This window comes from Apostichopus japonicus, chromosome 20 (genome assembly GCF_037975245.1).
Source record: "Apostichopus japonicus isolate 1M-3 chromosome 20, ASM3797524v1, whole genome shotgun sequence".
Lineage (NCBI taxonomy): Eukaryota > Metazoa > Echinodermata > Holothuroidea > Aspidochirotida > Stichopodidae > Apostichopus > Apostichopus japonicus.
The window spans coordinates 20,807,110-20,830,683 of record NC_092580.1 but is presented as its reverse complement, the minus strand read 5'-3'; the positions used below and the strand labels follow the sequence as shown (position 1 = coordinate 20,830,683).

The window sequence follows — 23,574 nt, the reverse complement described above, 5'->3', positions numbered from 1 at the left end:
AAATATATTTGCTCACTACCAACTTGACGGTTTTTATTCGTATTTTTAATTGGAAGAAAAGATACTTTTATTGCTATCCTATCAGGACGCGAGACCAAATCCTCTTTTGCCTAGATCCCTCTGTCTTGTTTTCCCAAACTTTTCGATTCTTTGAGATGGTGTGTTTACTTCCCTCAGGCTACCTGCCGAGTTGTTGAAAACGTAAATCCCTGCCTGGTTAAAGTCGGTAAAAATGACTCGCACGAAAAGGAAAAATCGTTTCATTACAGACGTCAACAGAGACAAAAAAGAAAAAAAAAAGAAAAAAAAAATTGTTCCACCCCTGCCAAGGTCTTTCGCTTCCCTAAAGCCTTAAAATATGTAATGAATTAACAATGCACGGAAAGAAATCATATAACTGTGAAAATATTAAAATCGAGGACAGAAATCGTTGAAAAAAAGTGCAAGAACATTTGCGGGGTCAAAAAGGTTGTGCCTTTAATCTATGCTATGATATTAACCAAACAAGCATTGAATGAACGTACAATATCGCTGATGCGGTAGCAGCATTAGGCAGCAGTATATAACAGTCGAGTCCAACCCATTGCCTGCTAACAGCTGCGAGCAGAACTCACCTTTGTTATTGCCATGACAGTGGAGTTGATAACGGGAAAACAGATAGAAAGGTTAGGTTGCGGGTTCACCGAACCGTGAAATATAGGCCCCTTCGGCAGGATTCCGCAGCGTTCTGCTCGGCCAAGCATAAAACTTGTGTGAACGTGCACCGTATTTGAGAGTATTATGTGTCTATTCAAGCATAGGCAGGTGTGCTTGCTGCGCGCTACTCCGTGCGCTGTGGAGAGAAGAATTTGGCTAAGAATCTACTTCTTTACATGGACGGTAGCAGCAGCGCCGTTTGGCAGACGACAAACAGTCATTTTGCTAAGATCTGCTTCAGTGAGCGGGAAGGCGAGCTTTGTTGCTGTCAGTTCGTTGAGACTCGCATACACAGTTTTATTCATCGCGAATTGAACTTACATTGAAAACCGTAAGTATTTTGTTAGTATTAGGATTATGATGGAAATTATTTAGGAGTGATGTATAGTTCTTGAGAAGCATACGGTCATGTGTTGGCCTAGGCATAGCAAAATAACTTATAGCATTTTTCTTTTAACTTAGATCTCATGAAATTTTAGAGGCCAATATTTCTGTTATATATGTTAATTAATGGTCATCATTTTATACTAATTTTGTCACTTGTATTAATTAATCTCAGCGGGATTACCTTTCTCTACATTTATTATCCAGAGCTTATCTGTCGTCTGCTTTCCAAGTTGTCGGGTTTTTTTTTTCTTCTTTTAGCACCGAATCTGGAATTGCTATATATACATGCATGTTCAGGCAGATGTGATATACTACAAGCCTTCTGGTTGGCAAATTAATTTTGGTGATCCTCCATATAAACAAAAGCCGATATGTCTGCTAAAGCTAAAAACAACTAATTAAAATACACAATTAACAAAGAACAAAACATGTCGTCTTGCGTAATTTACTACCTTAAAAGTGAAATCTGTATCAATATTTCCGCAGAGGGTTTGTTTACATTTGTCGTTCTGGATGAGTAGGCCTTCTGCTCGTGTGTTGTGATTTGGAATCAGTGACTCAAATCTGCTGGACAATCCCTCGTTTGAACGTGTAGGGGTCTTGTGTATAGGCCAGGTTATTTCAGATGTTTTTTTCCGAGCTAGAATGTTTTCAACAAAGCATTTTGTGAAACATTTCTTGTGTTTGATCGTTTAACAGGGTAAGATACATGGTTAGACCGTGATCTAGCACGTCAAAAGCACATATAGACACCACGCTATACCCTCATCGGCAAAGGCAACCAAGAGAATTGATTTGTGCATGCATATAGGTCTATACGCCTATACATGCAACAACCGTGATGAAACCATAGGTCAATTTTGATTAATTCAACGACCTTTCTCGCCATCTCTGAATAAAAACTGGGAGAATATTATGTAAATTTGTAGACGTATAGGCCTATAGAAAAGCGGTAACCTACTCTTTAGTGACATTTTTGTTTATAAATTGTGTACACATTGTAGTGCAAGCTGATAGATAGATCATTGTACCAGGGAGCTGTTACTCTTAGCAGCTCCCTGATTATACAGTCCAACTGCAGTGTTTGAGCTGTAAGGCCTTGTTACACCTTCCTGCCTAGTAAAACTGTGGAAACGTGACATGCTACACTCTCGTGAGTCATGTCCTGTGAAGTAATTATTCCGTTCGTTTCCGTGCAGTGTATTAATTCTTAGCGGTCTAAAGCAAGCCCTATCATCATGTTCTCGTTAAGACACAATTTCAACACAAACCAGGTCAACACAAGGAACACATGGAGATCTCGATCGGTTGTAAAACCGTTATTAAGTGGATATATACTCGAATAATTCCACACGGCCGAATAGAAGGAAAAGAGTTTGCCCTTATTTCAAGTGTGTTCTCTCTCGACGCGATACATACCCGTATACAATATACAAATGTAGGCTATGTAATGTGGTGTTTATTCCCTAACTAGCAGTAATGGGTTTCTAAAAACAGGCCGACCGTGTATAGCCGCCCCCCACCCCCCGTCCCGTATCCGTAGGTTAGTGGAATACTAACTCGAGCAATTAAAGGGATGGTGTTGTTTGTAACTTACATGTGCTTATTATAGTTGTTGAAACAATAGACCAACAGATTCAAGGTTATTATATATTACCTATACTTACAGAAATGGTTTCGATATATGTTTGTCCACGCGTTGAGTTGTTACCCCGGCTGTACCCCTGGTACCCATGGCAATTTAGTGTAACTGCACGGTAGACCAGGAATGGCCAAGTGTTGATGTTAAGAGATTATTAATTATACCCATTAAGGAGACTTATGTTATCTTTTTCTGTAACGTAGGGCTGTACTTTGGCATAAAATATCAAGTTTAATTTATTATGGCTTAAAGGATAAGTTCCCTCCCCTCCCCCTCCCATCCCCATCACTGAAGCCAGTACAGTATATTAGCTATACAATAATGAAAATGGTGCCTTCGAAAAAGTTTAAGATATTTTTTTTCTTTCACGAAGTTATGAATTCCTTACAAGCCTACATTAAATACAAGAGAAGTTCATCTATTAACTGTAAAATGATCAAATGATTGGTTATCAAATTTCCGAAATTATTGCATATTCGATCATTTTGCCCATGATCAATACAAAAATGATTTCTACCAAATATGACTAGCATCTGAGCTAATGAATTAATTAAACGTTTTTGAAGTTGAGTAGTTTAATTGCGGATTTTTGAGCGTAAAATGAGTAACTCATATTTTGTTATTGTTGAAAAACTTGAAAATAAGTGTCAATGTACAAAATAAAGTCATCCATTAGTTAATTAACTGTATGTTCAGTATTTCAACACTGGTTTTGCAGATCTTTGTATCGTAATTTCAAATGAACATTCTTATCAGTTTGACGGCACCACCTTTTTATCGTTTCTTCGCATTATTGAAATTCAGGCGATATATTTAGTCGGCCACTTAACCCATACAAAATTCAGTTCATGAATATTTTAACTCTGCGTGACACGAACGTGTTCTTATCACGCTTTTAGACTAAGCACCGTGATGAAGGGATGGCAAGCTTGTTGGAGCTGTGTTATGAGCAGTTCCGCCAGATAGGGGCGGGGGGACGGCGACTAAAACTTAACACTACCAATTTAATATAGCAGGGGAATTAATTTATTAAACTATTGAAGAAAGCAGATTGGCGGATAAACAGAATGGAAGCAGGATGCAAACAAAGGCAAGAAAAATAGGAAGAAAGTGTGTGTGGGGGGGGGGGGCACAAGTCGTTGACCTCATTGGGGGAGGGGAATACCTAGGACCGGGCGATTAACCCTCGGGAAGTGACTACCCCGCGACTGTTCTGCTATGAGGGAATGAATCAAACACCCATGATGTGTACATGTGCCCTATTGTTTTTGGTTCGAGCTGATGAATATTAATGAGTGGCCTGGGCTTCACATAAAATTCGTTTAAATGTGAATACCTCATAAACCATACGTCCGATTTAGTTCATACTTGGTATGGTCATGTAATTACATAATAAGTACATGTTCTTTGCAACAACAATTTGAACCTCATTAATATTCATGGTGGGTATGCTATATTGGGAAATTGTCGAAAACAGCTTGTAAACACGATATCTCAACAACCACAAGATGTAGCAATGTCATACGTGGTAGGTAGATTTTTTTCTTGGTTCACAACATGAATATTCATACATGGGTGGGGCTTAATGTAAAATTTGGTTCATACTGGTATGGTGGCCAAGAAATGGATTTAAACAAGTCAAGTACCAATTGTTCAAGGGTTTTCATCCTTGGCATTTTAGGTTTGTCACACCACATAGTACATACAATCAACCGTGTTTTTTTGTGTGCATATCATGAATATTAATCAGCGAACATAAAGTTCTTACTCAGATATTTCTGATAACTGATTCCTGGTACCTCCCTTCGTATGTTGCCGCATTAGTCAATAGATAATCCCTCTTCATTTTGGTGTGCACAAGTTCATGAATATTCACATATATGGCTTACCACACTATGAATATGTTTAGGCATTTGAACCACTAAACGTTTCGTTCTCTGGTTTCGCTTTCACAAAAAGGTTTTTTTTCTTTTTCTTTCATTGTTAAATATCTCCGTCCGAGACGCATGATTAGCTAACGTCGTTAAATTTTTACTCCAAAGCGATATAGATATTAAATTATTCACTCGGTAACCTTGAGATACATATATATTTTTTATTGCTCAGGGCCCAATTATAATATTTCTATGAATGGTATTGTTGGACTAAGTCTTCCAGTTCGCTACCTGTCTTTTCCCAATTGGATACACTGGAAATATTATGCGCAAAGATAGTTAATATTTTTTTTGTCAATGTTGAAGAGGGAAAAAAGAAACTGTAAGAAAGCCTGCTTCTATTTATATTGAAAAAAGGGGCGTCTATAGACAGCCCTGATGAGGGAAGGGGGGGGGGGGGTTAGGGGATACATCATATGGACCTGGGGATAATTAGGATGCCCGGGATAATATGGGGTGAAGAATAATGTATTGTCATTTTTATAAATTACTTACGAGAAATGAAAACCTTACAAATAAACCAGGTGGCATACTTGTCCCGACCCGATCTGGTTGTCGATGCCTTTATATATGTAACTCTGATAAGATATTAAAAGGCTCTGATATGTTCGTGGTTTCATGAGGACCTTTGGCTTTATAAATTCCACGATACCACTAAACAACTTTCGCTGACTAAAACTTAAGACTTCCGCGAGGGGGTGTCGTGAGGGGCCTTGCTTCTTAACAGGAAAAGGATAATGAAAAGTAAGGTACTATCAAAACAGTAAATGTATCAGTATATTATTCAGCTTAACAAATATTTTGTTCAATTTTCTTTGAATTGCTCTCTTCATTTTATATATTAATTTATTTACACTTTCAGTTTAAATGCAATACAACTCGTCCCAATAATAGGAAGCAGTTGTAAAGCGTTAATTGACACTATTTCTTAGTGTAGCCTATAATAATAATAAAGAAATGATTAAGAAAATATTCAAAAAAAAATCCTGTTATACAGAGTAAAGAATACGGAGTCAGTGCCTGGTGACACGCTGTTTCGCTTGTTTTTGTTTATGGAACGGGAACCTCATTCTACCCCACCCCTCCCGCTTTCCAGATTCAGCTTCCAATATGTTCATTGTCGCTCTCTAACATGGAGCCAAAAATTCATGACTGATTTCCCGCCGTTATTTCTTATATTATATGATATTATTTATTGTTATAAACCATCACCAGGTTACACAAAACTTTGAGTTCACCTGTAGGCCAATGCAGACAATTTTTATAGTCATTATTACTTACTATAAGCACAGAACAGCTAGACTGGATATTTAAGCCCACTGTCTTTAATTTGGATAGGCCAAAATATGTCAATTCGGATTTTATTGCATTTTCAACTATATCGTAGATCATATTTCTGTCATATCAGAGGAAGTTGGTACAAATTTGTGTCATTATCGGACGTTTTGGATTAACATATTGATGGAATTTCACTAATTACTATCTTTATTCCCCTAAAATACTATCGGTGGTTGATCTTTCCCGGGACGCTCTGACCCTCTTCTATATTCCCAGACATTCAGGAGGGCTAAATGTGTTAATTAAACGGCTCAACGTGGAGAATATTTTTATGGTTGGCGATAAAAAATCTTGGTGAATTATTATATATATAAATGATATGTGAAATATTTTTACTGTTAAATGAAATAGTAAGTAGTGGTTCTGATTCTAAACAATTCGAAGCCATGAGACTTTGTTATGTCAGTGAAATTAATCGTTTATAAGTAGCAAATTGAAAAAATAACCAACTTAAAAATAAATTTATAATTCGAAATGAAAGTTGACTAGTCAAGTTCATTCATTATGTTCTCATATAATTGCAATATGGAATAACAAGGAAAAACGTTATACAAATTAACCCACTCCTTTTTTACTTTGACTACCTTTATATACTATAACTCGACAATTGGTTAGAACGCTGCGGAACGTTAATTGCGGTTATTATAACATATAAAAATTGTCATTTTACAACGTAAGCAATTCCTTATTTCTATGCAAATCATAATATTAAATTACAATTTTTTATGCGGAATTAGAGGAATTATCGTCGAATTATCAGTCGCCTATGACCTTGTTATTTGTATTGGAAGTTGTTGTAACTCGTACACTTTATATGACCACTTGGCTTGTTCAGGGGCGTAGCGAAGGGGTTTCTGTTGGGGGGTGTGAAGAATTTGATTTGCCGACGGATCTGGAAGTGGTGACTGAAATGGGGGAGGGGTCTAAGGGGAGGGGGTGTCCCCCTCCCCTTTGGCAATTTTTTAGTTTTGAAACGTCCTTAGATGCAATCTGGTGCATATTTTAAGTCAAATTTGATTTGCCGACGGATCTGGAAGTGGTGACTGAAATGGGGGAGGGGTGTAAGGGGAGGGGGTGTCCCCCTCCCCTTTTGGAAAATTTTTAGTTTTGAAACGTCCTTAGATGCAATCTGGTGCATATTTTAAGTCAAATTTGATTTGCCGACGGATCTGGAAGTGGTGACTGAAATGGGGGAGGGGTCTAAGGGTACGGGGTCTACCCCTCTCCTTTGGAAAATTTTTAGTTTTGAAACGTCCTTAGATGCAATCTGGTGCATATTTTAAGTCAAATTTGGCACGGAAGAAGCTCCCGTTCTCCTTTTCTCTATTCAGCTTTCCTTCTTTCTTCCCCTTCCGCTCTCTTCACCTTTTCTCCTTTTGCCGACAGACCCAAAATTTGCCGACAGCGACCAAATTATTGGGGGAGTGTGACACCCCCCCAAACCCCCCCGCTCGCTACGCCCCTGGGCTTGTTGACGTACCATAGCAACTCTTCCCCTCCCCTCCCCAATCCCCTCACCAGCCCCACCCCCCTCGCGTCCCGTCCCTGATTCTTGCACGATGTTTTATAAAAACATAAACAGGACTATATAAACTCAGTTACACTTAATAGTTAGAACAGTATATACATATATGTATACATAAACCTCCCATATGAACATAGAACAAAGAACCATACAGCCCTGTTTTGGTTTAAGGTTGGATAAAGCATCTCGAATGTGTAACCTAATTGACAATAGACACCGACTTTTGTTACCCTCCGAACAAAGGGGGTGAGCTTATGGTCGATCCAATAATCAATATAACTTCATTCGTAAACTTTATTCGCTTAAAGCGAAGCTAGTATACCATGGTTGAGTAACCACGGGAAACCGGGGTGGGTATTGTTCCATTCAAACCTCCTCCTACCCCTCAGCGAATCGTTAACCTTTTATACCGAATGCTGAAAGTAACAGATTTTGATTTTCTATTTTTAAAGCCCCCCTTTGTTATATGGCCATATAGATTGGAAAGCCTTGCCCGAATCAAATTTGAAATCTGAAACAACTATGTAAAGACTCGCTAATAGAAAGAGTAAACCCTCACATCTGTGAGTATCATAATAACAGTACAGAAACCATTGCCATGGACTATTGGTACACATCATTGAAACAATGGTTAGGACTCATTTACTAAGTAAGGAAATGTGTTGACTGCGGAAACTAAAGGTATGTATCGTCCTTCGCTTTTACTTAAAATACTAAAGCATACAGAGAAAGTGTTAGTTTTGTAACGGAACACATTGCGGTTGTTTTGTCCCAAGAAAATCTTTTGTCACTCGATACCCATACCAAGGATCATGATGTGAGTTTTGTAAAAACCTTTAAGAGTCAGATACGTCATTTCCGGGAAAATGCATGGATTTGTAGAAGGTAGCATTAACTTTCTTCATTATCGTTTACCGTTTATACCGAACTTGTGACGTTTCCACCGCCCTACCAGGACTCGACTCCGAAGAAAAAAGTTTTCTGTCAAGATTTCTAGTTGCAGGGCTCGACCTCCTTCATCCGTCGTCGTTTATAAAGCTACCTGTTTACCAGTGTAAACATTCTACAATTTGTTTTCTGTTTTGCTATGTACAGGAAGAAGCGGAAAGGGCACATTTCAAAGTGGAGGAAGAAAAGTGTCCATCGACCATTTCAGGTGAGGCTTTGAAGACTCGCATCATATATATCCCGATGGGGGGGGGAGGGAGAAAGGAAGGGAGTCGGTGTTTTAGAGGCTGCTATGGTGTTTGTTTATACAATAAACAATGTTGCAGTGTTGTTTTGAGGATAGCAGCCCGAGAAAGTGGATAACGAGCCTGAACCCACTAGAAGGCCCATGGCCATACCATTATCATGGCTCTTTATCCACCCATCCCCCATCTACTCTTTGAAGGAGGTTTTACAATAACTGAATGCACTGCTGTGTCGTTTGACGCTAATGTAAGTACTTACGCAGTTTTGTGTTATCATAGGTGGACATTAAACTAGAAATAGTGGGGAAGGGTGTGTTTGCAAGTGACGGGCAGTGAGAGGGGGTTGGCTCCAATTTTCGACGTTCGTGTTATAACTATGACGTTCAGACAATCGTCTGTCACAGTGTGTGCTTTCATATCATATGATCACTCAGCGAAGTGATATGTTGTAAAGAAAATCAAAACCGTTCATTTCACTTTTAGATTATCTCCTTTTTTTCTACAGCGGAAGTTTCTCCCGCTTCAGCGATGCAGGAAGGGGTGAACCCTCAAACACTGGCATCACACACCGGTGAGTTATTTATTTTGTTCAATGCACCCACCGAGATGGCTATAAAACAACTTCCCAGCATTTCGTCGGCTTATTGACTAAATCTAGCAAATATTATACTCAAGAAATCATACGCAATTAATCAAATTGACGATAGTCAAGACACATCAAAACATATTTCAATATATGAATATTACTGAGCAAGGTTTCAATTATTCCATTTGGCTCTCAACATTTAGCTTTTTCTTACCAAAACCTTTGCTTCAGTGGAAATAACTAAGTTGAATGACGTGAAGTATATACCGGTAAAGTGGTCACAAACGCTTTGAAAACGTGATAAGACTATGTGTCTTTCGTTTTAATTGGAAGTCTTATTTCCATAGTATTCACACTTTTGCGAGAACATTGTATTACAGATGTGATGTAGCGACAAAATTTGAGATAGGCAGTATTTCATTGGATTTATGTACCATCAAGACATGCCTACTGATGGAGGGTGGGGTGGGGTGGGGTGGGGTGGGGTGGGGTGGGTGGTTGCGTGGAGGATCAAGAGGGTTGATTTGTACAAAAAGATGGCTTGTCATTTCACTTTTAGATTTTATCTCTTTATTCTGCAGCGGAGGTCTTTCCCTCTTCAAAGATGCAGGAAGACATGAGTCCACAAACACTTGCATCCCACACTGGTGAGTTTTGTTGTCTTATTTTATGCACCCACCGAGATGACTTTGGAGAGGAGGGGGTGGGGGGTGATACCTGGTCTCCTTCCCCTTTATGCTCGCCTCTGTTGAAGTAAGCAAGTCATCGTTTAGTGTGATGATTTCACTTGATCTCACATCACCAATGAAAGGAAATTGACCTATTTAAACTAAACAAAAATGCTACTTTGAATATTTGTATAAGATGCCATATGCTTTGGTAAACAGAACACCTACAAGAACAAAACTGTAGAATCATTTTAATTGGTCTATATGCATAATAATGACCTCAAAATTGCTAGATAAGGTTACATGGCCACAAGGCTTCGCAGACTCACAACGCGATTGGACCATGTCTCTGGCCTTTTTCTTAGAACAATTACCGTCGACGAGTTCAAAGTGGTCGTGAGAACTGTACGTTTGTTCCAGATGTTACTACAATGACACAGTTATAGAATATCAGCCGTTTCATTCATTTCTGTGCCATCACAGCATAGATACACATATATACATACATACATACATACATATATACACACATATAGAACATGCATAGAACCCTCCTGTTGGTGTTTTGTTTAAGAGTCTCTTTAAAGATAATAGTCTGTCATATCATATATTCTTCAAAATGGCGTAGTTCAGAAGAGTATTTATTTTTAATTTTTGAAAGAAGAACATAGTCTCTAAGTATCTTGAGAGAAGTTTGCTTTCAGTTCAAAGGTTTCGTTTTCGAGATATCAACGTTTGACGTTGACATGTTTTGTATCAAAAGCGAATATGAAGCAAACAGGTGTGATGTCATAGCTATACACTGACAAATTTGATTTTATGTTTATATTAACAACAAACTAATTGCTTATCTAATTTTCTTCAAAATTGTGTCATTAAAGTAACATCATATGAATACACTAAACAATATCTTCAGTGGTATTAACCATATCACAGCCCCTAAAACAAAGTTGGAACCCTATGCAATCCAAGGTCAAAACAATGAGGAGGAGGGGGGGGGGCAAACTAGTTTTTTGTAAGTGTGCAACTATGACGTCATACCTGTTTGCTTCAAGTTCACTTATGGTACAGAAACAGTGACCATTTCATTTACCAATATCTGAAAATCACAGTGTAGGAATTGCATGGATGCACATTTTTACCAGTATACCCATGTAGTATATTTCCTTATTTCTGTAATCAAAACCATGAATTTTCCTCTGAACTATCGTATTAATATAGGTAAATGTGATAAGTTGCTTGTTAGGTCTTTCTGGTATTAAACGATATTTTTAATCAGCTGACGATGAAATATATTTAACAAATAAATTCAAACAAAGGGTTTCAAAAAACATGTCATATTATGTTTGGAAGTTTGTGGGGTGACCAAAATGAACTGCATTTCTATAATCTTCCAGCCATGGAAATATTACTCTACAAATTTGTAAGACTTCCACCAAATAGTGGTATTTAACAATACCACTTGTGCATATATCTTCTCTTTTATGTCTGCTAATGGCCCAGTGTAGAAGGTGAACATACCTTACCCCACCTGACTTTTCTGCTAACTTGATAAAATACCTAAATAAATCACTAAAAGCTTGCGACCGCTTCGTGGTGTATAAGAGTTTATATAATATGATGTTGCCTTTCCATTTTTGTTTGGGGCTGGCAGGGCGGATCTGTTAAGTAGGTCTTTTAGCAAGGTTTTACTTAATGTATGTGGTGGGGTATAACCCAACATCCCTCCTTGATCCTCGCCTGGTTGGGGTGCTCAGGTGGGGGCGGAGGGGGGGGGGTTTAAGGTATCAGAGGAATGTTCGCATTATCTATTTCTAAACAAAAAAGCCAACCCCATGTTAGGTTTCTGCGTGGAAAACTTTTGTTTGATTACCATGTTTACCTTTCACAATATACGATTCTTGTGAACCAAGGAAGATTTGCAGACCAGTTTTTGTTTTCGTCTTCCGTTTAGTCGTGTATGCTTGACCCACATTTCCTGAAGCATGAGTGATTTGCTGCTAATATCATCATACCATTCACAGGGAACCTTATTTGGCAGATTAAACATGAAACCCGTTAATTTCTAATTCAGTTTTTAAAGCCTATATGCATGTATTTCACGCCATGGCATATTATTTTTTATGAGCGATGTGAGGCGTTTTTCTCCCCTCTTTTCTTATAATTTTTAGTTAATATATGAAATTGATCTGTTCATTGCGTGACACACAGATAATCTCCTCTCATTTCAAACTATTAAATTCAAATATACCAGTGGGTCTCACTGTGGCTGGTAACTCTCGCGTCAGTGGGTCATTATGTAAAATGCGTTAAACCTCTTGCCTCACATATCCCTGAAGTCTGTTTGTCTCCGTTCGCATTTGGGTAAACGGTAATTGGTTTAAAGGTTAATGGGGCATATCTTGGGACAACTGGAGAAAAAAAAGGAGTCAAAAATATGATTTTGTTTTTTATTTCGCCATTATTCGGATGAATAAAAGAAAGGGTATGAAGAAACAGGTCTAGCAAACCCTTGATTGTATATTCAGCGTGCGAAGTATTTGGTCGGTGACAGCCCAGGGCGTCGGAAAAAATTATCGTATGTACACGGTGATTGAGCCCGGGGGCTAGATTATATATATATATATATATATATATATATATATATATATATATATATATATATGTATATATATAAATATATGTATATATATAAATATATGTATATATATATATATATATACGTAAATCTCAAATACTGACAAATACCAATGACGTCATCAGCTGGTTTTCACACCTCGTTTGTCTGATTTCTCATCGCAAATGTCATGTTGAACACAAAAGGCAAGGTTCCATAGGGCTGTACTATGCTTCTGGCAGGAACTTTGCTTCATCGTCATAACCAAGACACGTGAAATGTTCCCACATAACTGAAAACCGCATAAGTTATCTTATTGTTAAAATTCATTGGCAAACAGTCCGACTTTTATGAGACTATAGGGCGGAGTTGAGTGGCAAATGAACCATACATGTATAAAACTTGTGTACGTGCTTGTATATATATATATATATATATATATATATATATATATATATATATATATATATATATATATATATATATATATAGGCCTCTATATATATATATATATATATATATATATAGGCCTATATATATATATATATATATATATATATATATATATACATGAACGTCTTAGCAAGCTGTTGAACCAGCGAGATTCAGTCAGAACCGTTACATAGAGTTCTGCGTAACCTGTATCGATTTATGCAACCAACCCGTACCATAATATGTATATCAAGGGCTTTTATGGATACGCGGCCTTAATCATGCCTTCGATAGATTTTAAATCCCCCCCCCCCCCTTTCCCACCTCGAAAACAGAGGCTTGCAATCTTGCACAAATCGGGAGGTTATGCGGGACTTTTAAGGTTTGGCTCCCTAACCCGGACCTAGTTTGCTCAATCAAAGGTAGGCTATAGCGAAATTTTGGTTGTCTCCGTCCCCTATTCAATTGAATTGAATTGAATTGAAATTGAATATGCTAGATAATCCATTGCGAACTTTATAGAGCACGATAATGGTAGTCATCTTCAGTAGAAAGTAAAAACTCTGCATCAAGCAAAGTAAGAAACATGCAATCATAGAGTGAAATATGTACCCATTCCCCTCCCCTGTCCCCCTCCCCGCCTTAAAGAGAATTGATATACTTTTACTGTATCTAACATGCGATATTAGCGCATTTGTATTGATGGATGATTCGTCCATAGTCTATGCAATTAGTCGTGCTCCCCGAAACGCCGAAATTCCGTTAACATTACTGCTCATAGGACTTAATTTATTATGTAACGGTTGCCTTAACCAGATTGATTAAGTTCGGTTTTAATTAACCTAAATATCTCAATTGCGTTGTTATTGAATATAGTTTTAGCGCGTAACTGCACATTCGCACCATGTTACTTCAACATCAATGAACGCCTTTTAAAGTAGAGAATACTGAGGTGACCATAATACGTTTAACCGACTCTGCTGTATATTCCATATGCCAAAAGGCACTTTAGTTATAACAATCATAAAAAATATAATTTAGAAAAAAACATGCACTAAGAGTAATAATGATATTAATAAATGATAACATGATCACTAATCGCAGACGAATGTTGATAATTAATTGCCCGTTGTAATAAACGTTGGATGAAACGAAAGCTTGAATAAGGTGGAGCAAAAACTGCAATAACGAGTGCCGCTAACGTTAGTTGGGGAGGTCTCAATCAGAGGGTGTTCTCAAATGTACCCTTAACTTATAATAAATTGTTATATTTCATATATTTATGTGCTCCGCTTTTGTGTTGTTTTAATTTTGTGGCTTCCGGGCGCAGGGGCGGGGGGGGGGTGGGGTGGGTGGGTGGCTGAGCCATTTTTATTTTATTCGGGAGGCAGCGGGGGCTAAAGCCCATTTCTATAAGCTTAACCTACGTAGTTCAGCCACTAATCATAATTGTCTAACCTCCAGTTGTGACGGTCTATTGCACTGTAAGCTTTGTTTAGTTTACCGCTGCTCTCTTCACAAGTCAACAACCAAGAGCTCTCTTCATATGCTTTGCTGTAACATAGATATTGCATGCGCTTGAAAGCTCTGCATTTTGGCGCAATTCATTCCCTTTGTTCTTTTGATGTGTATTGTAGGCCTTTTATGTGTGCTTCCCTTTATATCACGATAGCTATACGACATATATCCATTTACGATATGAGCGGAGCGATTATAAATAACAGCAGAGGGTGCTTTATTCAGTGTATATATATATATATATATATATATATGTATATATACATGAATGCTTCCATGTTGTTGTTGTTCTTTGCGTACAGGCAGCAGCCTGAGCAAACGCTCGTCCAATCAAATTGTTACAATGAATAGACAAATTGTCGCGAGCCAACACACGTCTTAACGGTATTTAAAACCAGTCATGCAGAACGAGTATGTATTGTATAACTGCTGTGTACGTAAAGATAGCGTTTCTATTGTGGCATTTATTTTTTGAGTATAGTGTAATTGCTCACATACAAAAGCATCTCATCATTTCGGTGAAGCTGTGCGCAAACCTTGGAAATTATATTGGCTAAAGATATATATAAGAGATTCCGTGAGATACGTGTCTTCTTCATTGGTTACAACTCTCACAATGGCCGTCTATTCAGTATCGCTTCAATATGCCTTTTTGTTGTCGAAGAATATTTAATGCATTTGTGTGTAACTGACAATACTATACGGTGTACATGTGAGTGAATCTTCGCATGAACGCATTAAGATATGTAGGAGTTCTTTGTTGTCTTTTGTTAAATTATGGTACTAAATACGTAAATAAAGGTACTAAATGCACAAATTAAGGTAGTCTACTAACGATAGTTATATAAAGGTATTGTAAGAAACACTATGGACGGCCCGGCGGCGATTATTAGAAACAGGGGACTCAATTCATTATGACCACTTGAGAGATGTAATAGAATTGTTTTGTTTTGTTTTTGTGAGGGGGTTCTTCGATTCACTACAGGGAGTTGTGGACGTGTGACTCTATGCAATAGGCTATAGGCAAGTTGTGCCCCGCCCAGATGGACACTGCACTTGTAGAATTTCCGTATCTCCAATTTAGCATATATATTTCCATTCCTGTTATGGGAACATTAAATTCCTTAAAGTGACGACGAACTCTAAAATTTATCACAGATGCAAGTAAAAACAAATACATTGGTCCAACTTAAATGCTGATTACGACTTCTGTTGCTACAATATATCATTTTGAAATTTATTCCTTTGATTCATTCTTAATAACATTGCACAATAATTTGTGATGTCGTACATGGACCGTAACACATCAACTTGTCTTTGTTTTTCATTATTTTTCGCTGATGCAGTAAGGAAATTCCAAATTTCCACGACTTATTTAGGTACGGGCTTCATGTATAGTTTAGGCTGAAGAAATAATGTGGTTGTGGGGTCGATGAATGAGACCGCCATGAGACCGGGGAGGGGGGGGGGGGACTGGTGGGGGTGAGCGTCCTGCCCGGTAAGAATTTAATACGATGTGGATTAAATGGTTCATTCTGAGGCATATTAAGAATATACTTAGATCTAATTGCAAAGTAGTTTTAGTCAATACTTCTGAATTTTGGGAAATCTCCAACTGACCTATTTTTCTCCTCGACTGACTGTGGAGAGGAGGGGGGTGGGGGGGGGGGTGATGCCCGGTCTCCTTCCCCTTTGCGCTCGCCTCTGTTGAAGTAATCAAGTCATCGTTTAGTGTGATGATTTCACTTGATCTTCCACATCACCAACTCAATATAGTATCCAGTCACACAAAGTTTCATTGTTATATTATAATCATCCTCTCAATTTTTAAAGAAAGTTAACATCAGTATGCATGTAACGGTCGATAATCGAAAGTAATGATATGTTACCGAGTTTGACAACATAATTATCAGCATATTACACCTCGATATCAGCATCCTTACTTTGTTAATGGCATCATCAGACACGTGACACATCTTCGTCAGATCACGAGTTGCCAGTACCAAACTCGGAAGTCTTGTGCAAACTCATAAACATAAATACGATTGCTAGAACCCTGGTTAAACTGCAACTATCATGTAACATAATAAATAAATAAATCCTTGTTTCTCAGTCACAAGATACTTTATAAAACAGGAGAAAACTAACTAGATGTTACCTATTCGGCGAGAGACGTTATTCCTGACATGCTTTTACAAGTGTACATAATATCGTTGGTATCGACATGTGTTGTCATTTATAAGTTACCCTAAAAAGTCACGCGATATGTGAAAATGATGGCCAGTGTAGATATAGACTTACAGTCCCCTTTTTGGTTACCCTATCAATAATGCCAACTAAATACCCGTGAAAGACGGATGTTTAGACTGTCCAATTCTCTTTTCCTTTCAATAACTGTTTATGTTACTGGATTCTTCATCCGCAGGTCAATCCGGGGTCAACCAACTCGGCGGTGTATTTGTCAACGGACGTCCACTTCCGGTTTGTGTTAGAGCTCGGATCGTGCAGCTCGCTCAACTCGGGATAAGGCCGTGTGAGATTTCCCGCCAACTGCTTGTATCGCATGGCTGTGTTTCGAAGATACTCAGCAGATACTACGAGACGGGTTCGATACGGCCGGGTAACATCGGTGGAAGTAAACCCAAGGTAAGGAAAAAGAAATACCGTATTCTCTACTTCAGTCTAAAACTTAAAATAACGACGCACAGTCATTAGATTCCCCAGTTCAAAAGTCTAACAGGAGCCAGATTCTGTTGACTGTATTCAAGTTGCAGTGGTGTCGAGCGTATACTTTTGTCACTGACTATACTTCTGTCACTGACTATACTTCTGTCACTGACTATACTTCTGTCACTGACTATACTCCTGTGACTGACTATACTTCTGTCACTGATTATACTTCTGTCACTGACTATACTTTTGTCACTGACTATACTTCTGTCACTGACTATACTTCTGTCGCTGATTATACTTTTGTCACTGACTATACTTTTGTCACTGACTATACTTCTGTCACTGACTATACTTCTGTCACTGACTATACTTCTGTCACTGACTATACTTCTGTCACTGACTATACTTCTGTCACTGACTATACTTCTGTCACTGACTATACTTTTGTCACTGACTATACTTCTGTCACTGACTATACTCCTGTCGCTGATTATACTTCTGTCGCTGACTATACTTCTGTCACTGACTATATACTTCTGTTACTGACTATACTTCTATCACTGTCTATACTTCTGTCACTGATTATACTTCTTTCACTGACTATAGTTCTGTCACTGACTACAGTTCTGTCACTGACTATACTTCTGTCACTGACTATACTTCTGTCACTGACTATACTTCTGTCACTGTCTATACTTCTGTCACTGACTATACTTCTGTCACTGACTATGCTTCTGTCACTGACGGTCGGTCAGTCAGTTGATTTGGTATTTCTGGTCAAGTTGTGAATTGGGTTATTAGTTCTGTTACTTCACACTTTGGCGAAGATTTAAAAATATACGTTAGGGTGTATGTGAGTGTGTGTTTGTGTGTGTGGGGGGGGGGGCTGGAAGTAGGGAACGATAAAATGACAATCGGATCGCCCCTCCCCCCCCCCCCCAAGGCGGCCTCATGTGAATTTGGATCCAGAAGCATATTTCATGTATGCATGATAGAGACCCCTTTTCATTATTAAAAACAAATGAAGAAAGAGAGCCCTATTTATCATAATAAAGGAGCAATCTCTTATGTAGGCAGAGTAGCACTTGCAGGGTTTTTGCACAGTGTTAAAACTTTTGGCAGGCTAGGTAGAGGGTAAAATGCTTGGTTTGTGAGGAGACAGGGAAGTATCGTCGTTCGTAAATAATTAAACCAGTAAGTTTTATAAGTCTTTCAACAAATACATAGCCATCATTTCGTTTAGTTTGGGTGCAAGCTGACACACATAGATCACAGTACATTCTTTTCTTGTTTTCAGGTTGCCACGCCCCTTGTGGTGCAGAAGATTCTCGAATTTAAAGAGGAGAATCCATCAATCTTTGCCTGGGAAATCAGACAACGGCTGTTAAAAGAGACTATCTGTGACGAAAATTCATTACCTAGCATAAGCTCTATAAATAGAATTCTTAGAAATGGAGGACCAACGGGATCAAAGGGGAAAAAGGTGAATCTCCTCAGCCACCCCACCCTTCCTGGGGGGGGGGCAAGGAATTGGGGGGGGGGGCGGTGGGCAGAGAAACACAGGTCTTATTTAATATGTTCTGTGATACAAGGGGAAACTGTGTCGGTAACCTTCTTTGTCTTTTCTAAGCTTATATGTAAGGAAACTGCAATATAAAGTATTGGTTATAAAAGAATGCATTTGACTTAAATTGAATTTAAATGTGTATTGAACATACTTCAAACAACACAATTTCTTCTGATTTTTTTTAGGAAAAAGATGATCTTGTTCATACCACATCGTGGCAGAACTTTCCGCTGTCACCGATAAAGGCAGATGACGTCACAGACAATAATAATGAAGAAAAACCTCTCCAAGATGGCGGACTACACGGTATAAGAGAGGGCGCCACACCCTCGCCTACAATCGAGATGAATATAAAGAAAAGACTAGAAGATGACAAAGAATTGAATATTCATGAAGAAAATAAAGGTATAACCTTTTTTTTGTTTTAACGTTTTCACAAGCACATTTAATTATAAGGTTTACAGTGCAATTGCCTTTCATTTTTTTTTGTCCTGAAGGAATAAAACAAGAACGAAATAACTATTGAAAATCTATGTTGTTATTTCCGTTTCATTTCGTTATTTCCTTTCCCAGTGAGAGCTGAATCTGATTCCGAATCGGCTGATATAGTAGAACCATCAACACTAGATCTTTCAATGAAAACGAAATCACATAGAGAAGGGGATACTGACACGAAGAAACGAAAGCTAAGTTATGGGAGCATCCAACAGAAAATACGTCGGTTATGCAATGGTCAAGAGTCACGTGACGGGAAAACCAAAGACAGGCAACATGTATCACGTGATCAGTCGAGACCCGCGGTCATCGACGACACAACGGACGAGAGTGGTGGTAGCGTTAGCGTTGCTACGGCGCCAACATCTATGAATAACCAACAACAACAACAACTAACAAACAGTCACTTGACGCAGCTACTTCAACGTAACGATGGTATGAACATTCCCGGTTTCCCTGCTTTTCCGACTAACCCTTACTTTCCCTGTTTTATGTATGCCGTACCCGCTAGTGGGCCTGTTGCTGGTGCTCACTCAGGGTCGTCTACCTTGCCGATGGTCCCACCGGGAACATACCTTCTGCACATTCCACCCAATGGTAATTATCAACAAATGACACACATGGTTGCAAGAAATTGGTGGTCATGACGACCAAACTCCCACAGTTGACCTGCTCGTAGACTTGACCTTGACGTTGCACTGTGTCTGTCTGTCACCCCCGGTGTAACACCAAATCAAATGAAAAGACATAATATTAACATATTAATAAACAGATTGTTAGACATGTTGCAATCACCTACCTTACCATTACTTGCCACATATTTATTTTTCCCCCCTTGAAAGGCTGCAATTTCTATTGCTTTATCTTTATTATTATCATTTTCCCTTTTTGTTTTTCGTGAACAGTCAATCTGAGTTATCGAATCGAATTGTGTTTTTAAAAAGTTTTAAAAACTCTGCGTTGTGGACACAACTGATTCTTAGGATTTCATTCCAGTCTACTCAATCCAACATACAAAACCTTCATAAGCATTCCAATCTTGTTGAATAAGACATCGTGCACTTGAATTCAAAAATTATCCAAGCTGATATATTGCCAACCTTTTCATCAGACTTTTTTCGCCATCGTTACTGTGCTAACCTTTTTAGTCGGTAGCCAAGCTATAGAATGTGAGGCGCACGCATTGTATCCAAAGTGGGGTGGGGTGTGTTGGTGGGGGGGTTAGGCGGGTGGTTGGGATAGTAGCGGATGGAAGTGTTCAGGGGTACAGGAGTCTTCTTGTGAAGATGAAAATAACAATTTATAGGAGCGGGGAGTTGCCTCCCGATTCATCTGAACCTGATATTAAGTTCATTAGGAATTAATTTTTGCAAACTTGCTTCTTAAAAGGGGTTTGTTAATTTGAAAAGTGAATTACAAATTAGAGACTTGAATGAGTTTAATAATGTTGGTACATATTTTTTTTACAACATAGGCCTACTGAAGTTAATGGAAACATGGGATGTAGAGGGAGGTGGGGGAGGGGTAAAAATATCAATTTTGTAGACAGCAAAAATTTGACGCCTATCTTACTTATATGTTAACCGTGTATCGTTTATTTTTATTTGCGTAAATATTCATGAGCACAATTCATATGTTTTGAGTAACAAACGTGACTTACACACTTTCAGTAACCCAATGCACTTTCTTGATATTAATAGAAAACCTGTAACACTTTTTTTCTTTTCTTTTTAAAAGTCACTTCAAGATGTAATGATATATAAATACTTTGAGCGCACCTTTTAAGCATCAACTATTGTGATGTTTGGAACAGCTTGTATATTTTGTTTATTTGTGGGATTGAACCGTCTCAACAATATCCTCAAATTTTATTCCAAAAATGGTGATAAAGGAAAGTACTAATAACAAATACCGTCAAAAAATTCCAGTTTTGGCCATCACGATTCTCTCATTTCTGAGAAAATTGAAGGAGGTCGGACGTCAATGTGTGACGTCACCGGAAGTAGTCCTGACGTTTACGGCAGAGCTATTAGTATTGTTTACTATGTAACTATTTATTTGTGCATTTCCTAAAAGGAAAAAACAAACAATTTTTGGAATTAGACCCTCAATACCTAATCGTCATTAACAAAGATTTTCATGATTCAGTTTGTTTTTCGAAATTTTCGCAAACCACCAGTTCTGAAATCCGTCTTAAAGGACGGCAGCCTATATACAAATTCTGATCTTATCCTCTAATTTTTTACATATTTTCTCCGCGAAAAACCGGTATTGTTTGTTCAACGTTGTACCAAACTTATGCAAATGAGCATTCTCATGGAAATTACTATACAGTTAACTCTTAAGCGTCTATCGAAAATTTAAACAAGGAAACCACAGAGTAAACGGTAATGTTATATTTATAATGTAATAACGAGTTTAGTCATAATGTTACAGTACCTGCTCTTGAATATGCAGAATTATGAACGAAACTCTACTAAACTAAGGCCACCACATACCATACAAAAAATTAGGCATTTTTTTTTTAATCATAAAAAAGGAAATCTCTCAAAAAAACAGATAAAAGTCACAAATCATATTTTTTACATTGAAACTAATTGCGAATAATATGGAAAACTCCTTTCCTTTCATTGGACTTAATGAATCAAAACCTTATTCTTGTTACTTACCGTGGTGCATACATTATAGGACACTATTTTATAAAGCAATTTGTTGATACTTCGTTTGAGAAGTTTGAAGCGATGATTTGATTTTGGGATAAGACAGTGTCTGTGTCTGTGTTTATTGACTGGTTAATTATTGTCACGTGACGACAGTCTTAAATCGGTATTTTTCGTATATGGTGCTTAAAACAATTCTGTATATATGTTGTACAGTAAAGATGAACAGTATTAAATTAAGTGTTTATGATCATAACATTTGTTGAGGAGAATTACGGAGAGTGTAAAAGGGATAGGGTGGAAGGTAGGGGCGGGGTGGGAAGGTGGGGGGGGGGAGGGGGCGGCATCGACGCTAGGGCAAGTTAAGTTGAATTCGTGGACGGTCATATCAAGTGATGGTATGAGAATCCATCAAACGCTTTAAACGATGTTTAGACTTATTTTTGACATATTACTATAAGTGTAAAACATTAAGATAGTGTGCCAAGTTGTTTTGGATTACACTGTGTTTTCATCATGGAGCTGGTCTTTGTAGCTCCTTGGAAGTTTGATCAAAGAATGCCTGATGTGCTGCCAATTTGATGCCAATACAAACCACGAAAACAAATGTTCTGTTTCACTTGCGATCATTCTGTTGTAAATTTTGTATAAGCTTGAATGTTCGACGTTTTTTTTTGTGAATGGCAAGGTTTTCTAGGGTATGGATTTTGGACAATGAAGTTATTACTGCAAACGACCTAGTTTCATTGCTGGAATCTTATAGCCTCAGATAACATGTTTGCAATACATCACATAATAGTACAAATGATATTTAAACGTCATCCAATCATCAATGCTGTAATGTTCATACGAAAAATGAAAGAGTATATTTTGGTCGAGTTAAGGATTATATCAAAACAAAATATTAACAATTAGGCTTTCACTGAGGGGGCTGACGTCATCTTTAAATTTAGTCTTAAAGGAGTATTCAGGAAGATATCTTAAAAGCTGCAGCCGCTGCAGTTATAGAAACATTACTAACACTCAAATTGTCACATTTGTTGCTCGGAGCATGATGCGCCAAGACTCAAACTCTGCCTAAATTCGCCTGAATCGGTTAGCAAAATAACATCATAATTGTACCTGCTTGTAAATTAACAACCCGTTGTTATAATTTTTTTATTATTTTTTTTATTATATTGATTTAGACTTAGTTTTTAACATAAGAACATGGATATGATGATGTGTAACATCTTCAACATGTAGTTAAAAATTCAAACCAATTACCAAGCATGCATGGTTTGAACATATAAATAGAGTACTTTGATTATTCAGACATAACTTAATCCCCCACCCCCCCCCCCCAGGTTTGAACATATAATAACGCATAATGGAGTATTTTGATTATTCAGACATAACTTAATCCCCCACCCCACCCCCCCCCGGGTTGGAACATATAATAACGCACAATGGAGCATTTTTATTATTGAGACATAACTTATTCCCCCACCCCCCCCCCCCTCCTACACCAGCACACCGCTACCATCTGTCATCTTCACTTGCATGTATGCTTCTGGGGATCCAACTAGCTACCACACCAAATGCGCCAAAAACTCGATACCAGCTAACGCCTTTATGAACGCCTATACACAGACACACTAACA

General features: G+C 38.0%; 1 protein-coding gene across 1 annotated transcript; it reads left to right on the top strand.

Moving 5' to 3' along the window:
* The first annotated feature begins 635 nt into the window (after positions 1 to 635).
* Positions 636 to 22,538, top strand: LOC139961689 (uncharacterized). The gene is made up of 8 exons (XM_071961088.1): positions 636 to 1,027; positions 8,618 to 8,678; positions 9,221 to 9,286; positions 9,883 to 9,948; positions 16,962 to 17,182; positions 18,507 to 18,692; positions 18,962 to 19,181; positions 19,350 to 22,538. Exons 3-8 carry the CDS (start codon positions 9,244 to 9,246, stop codon positions 19,916 to 19,918), a joined length of 1,305 nt encoding a protein of 434 aa, XP_071817189.1. The 5' UTR covers positions 636 to 1,027; positions 8,618 to 8,678; positions 9,221 to 9,243; the 3' UTR covers positions 19,919 to 22,538.
* Positions 22,539 to 23,574: the final 1,036 nt, after the last annotated feature.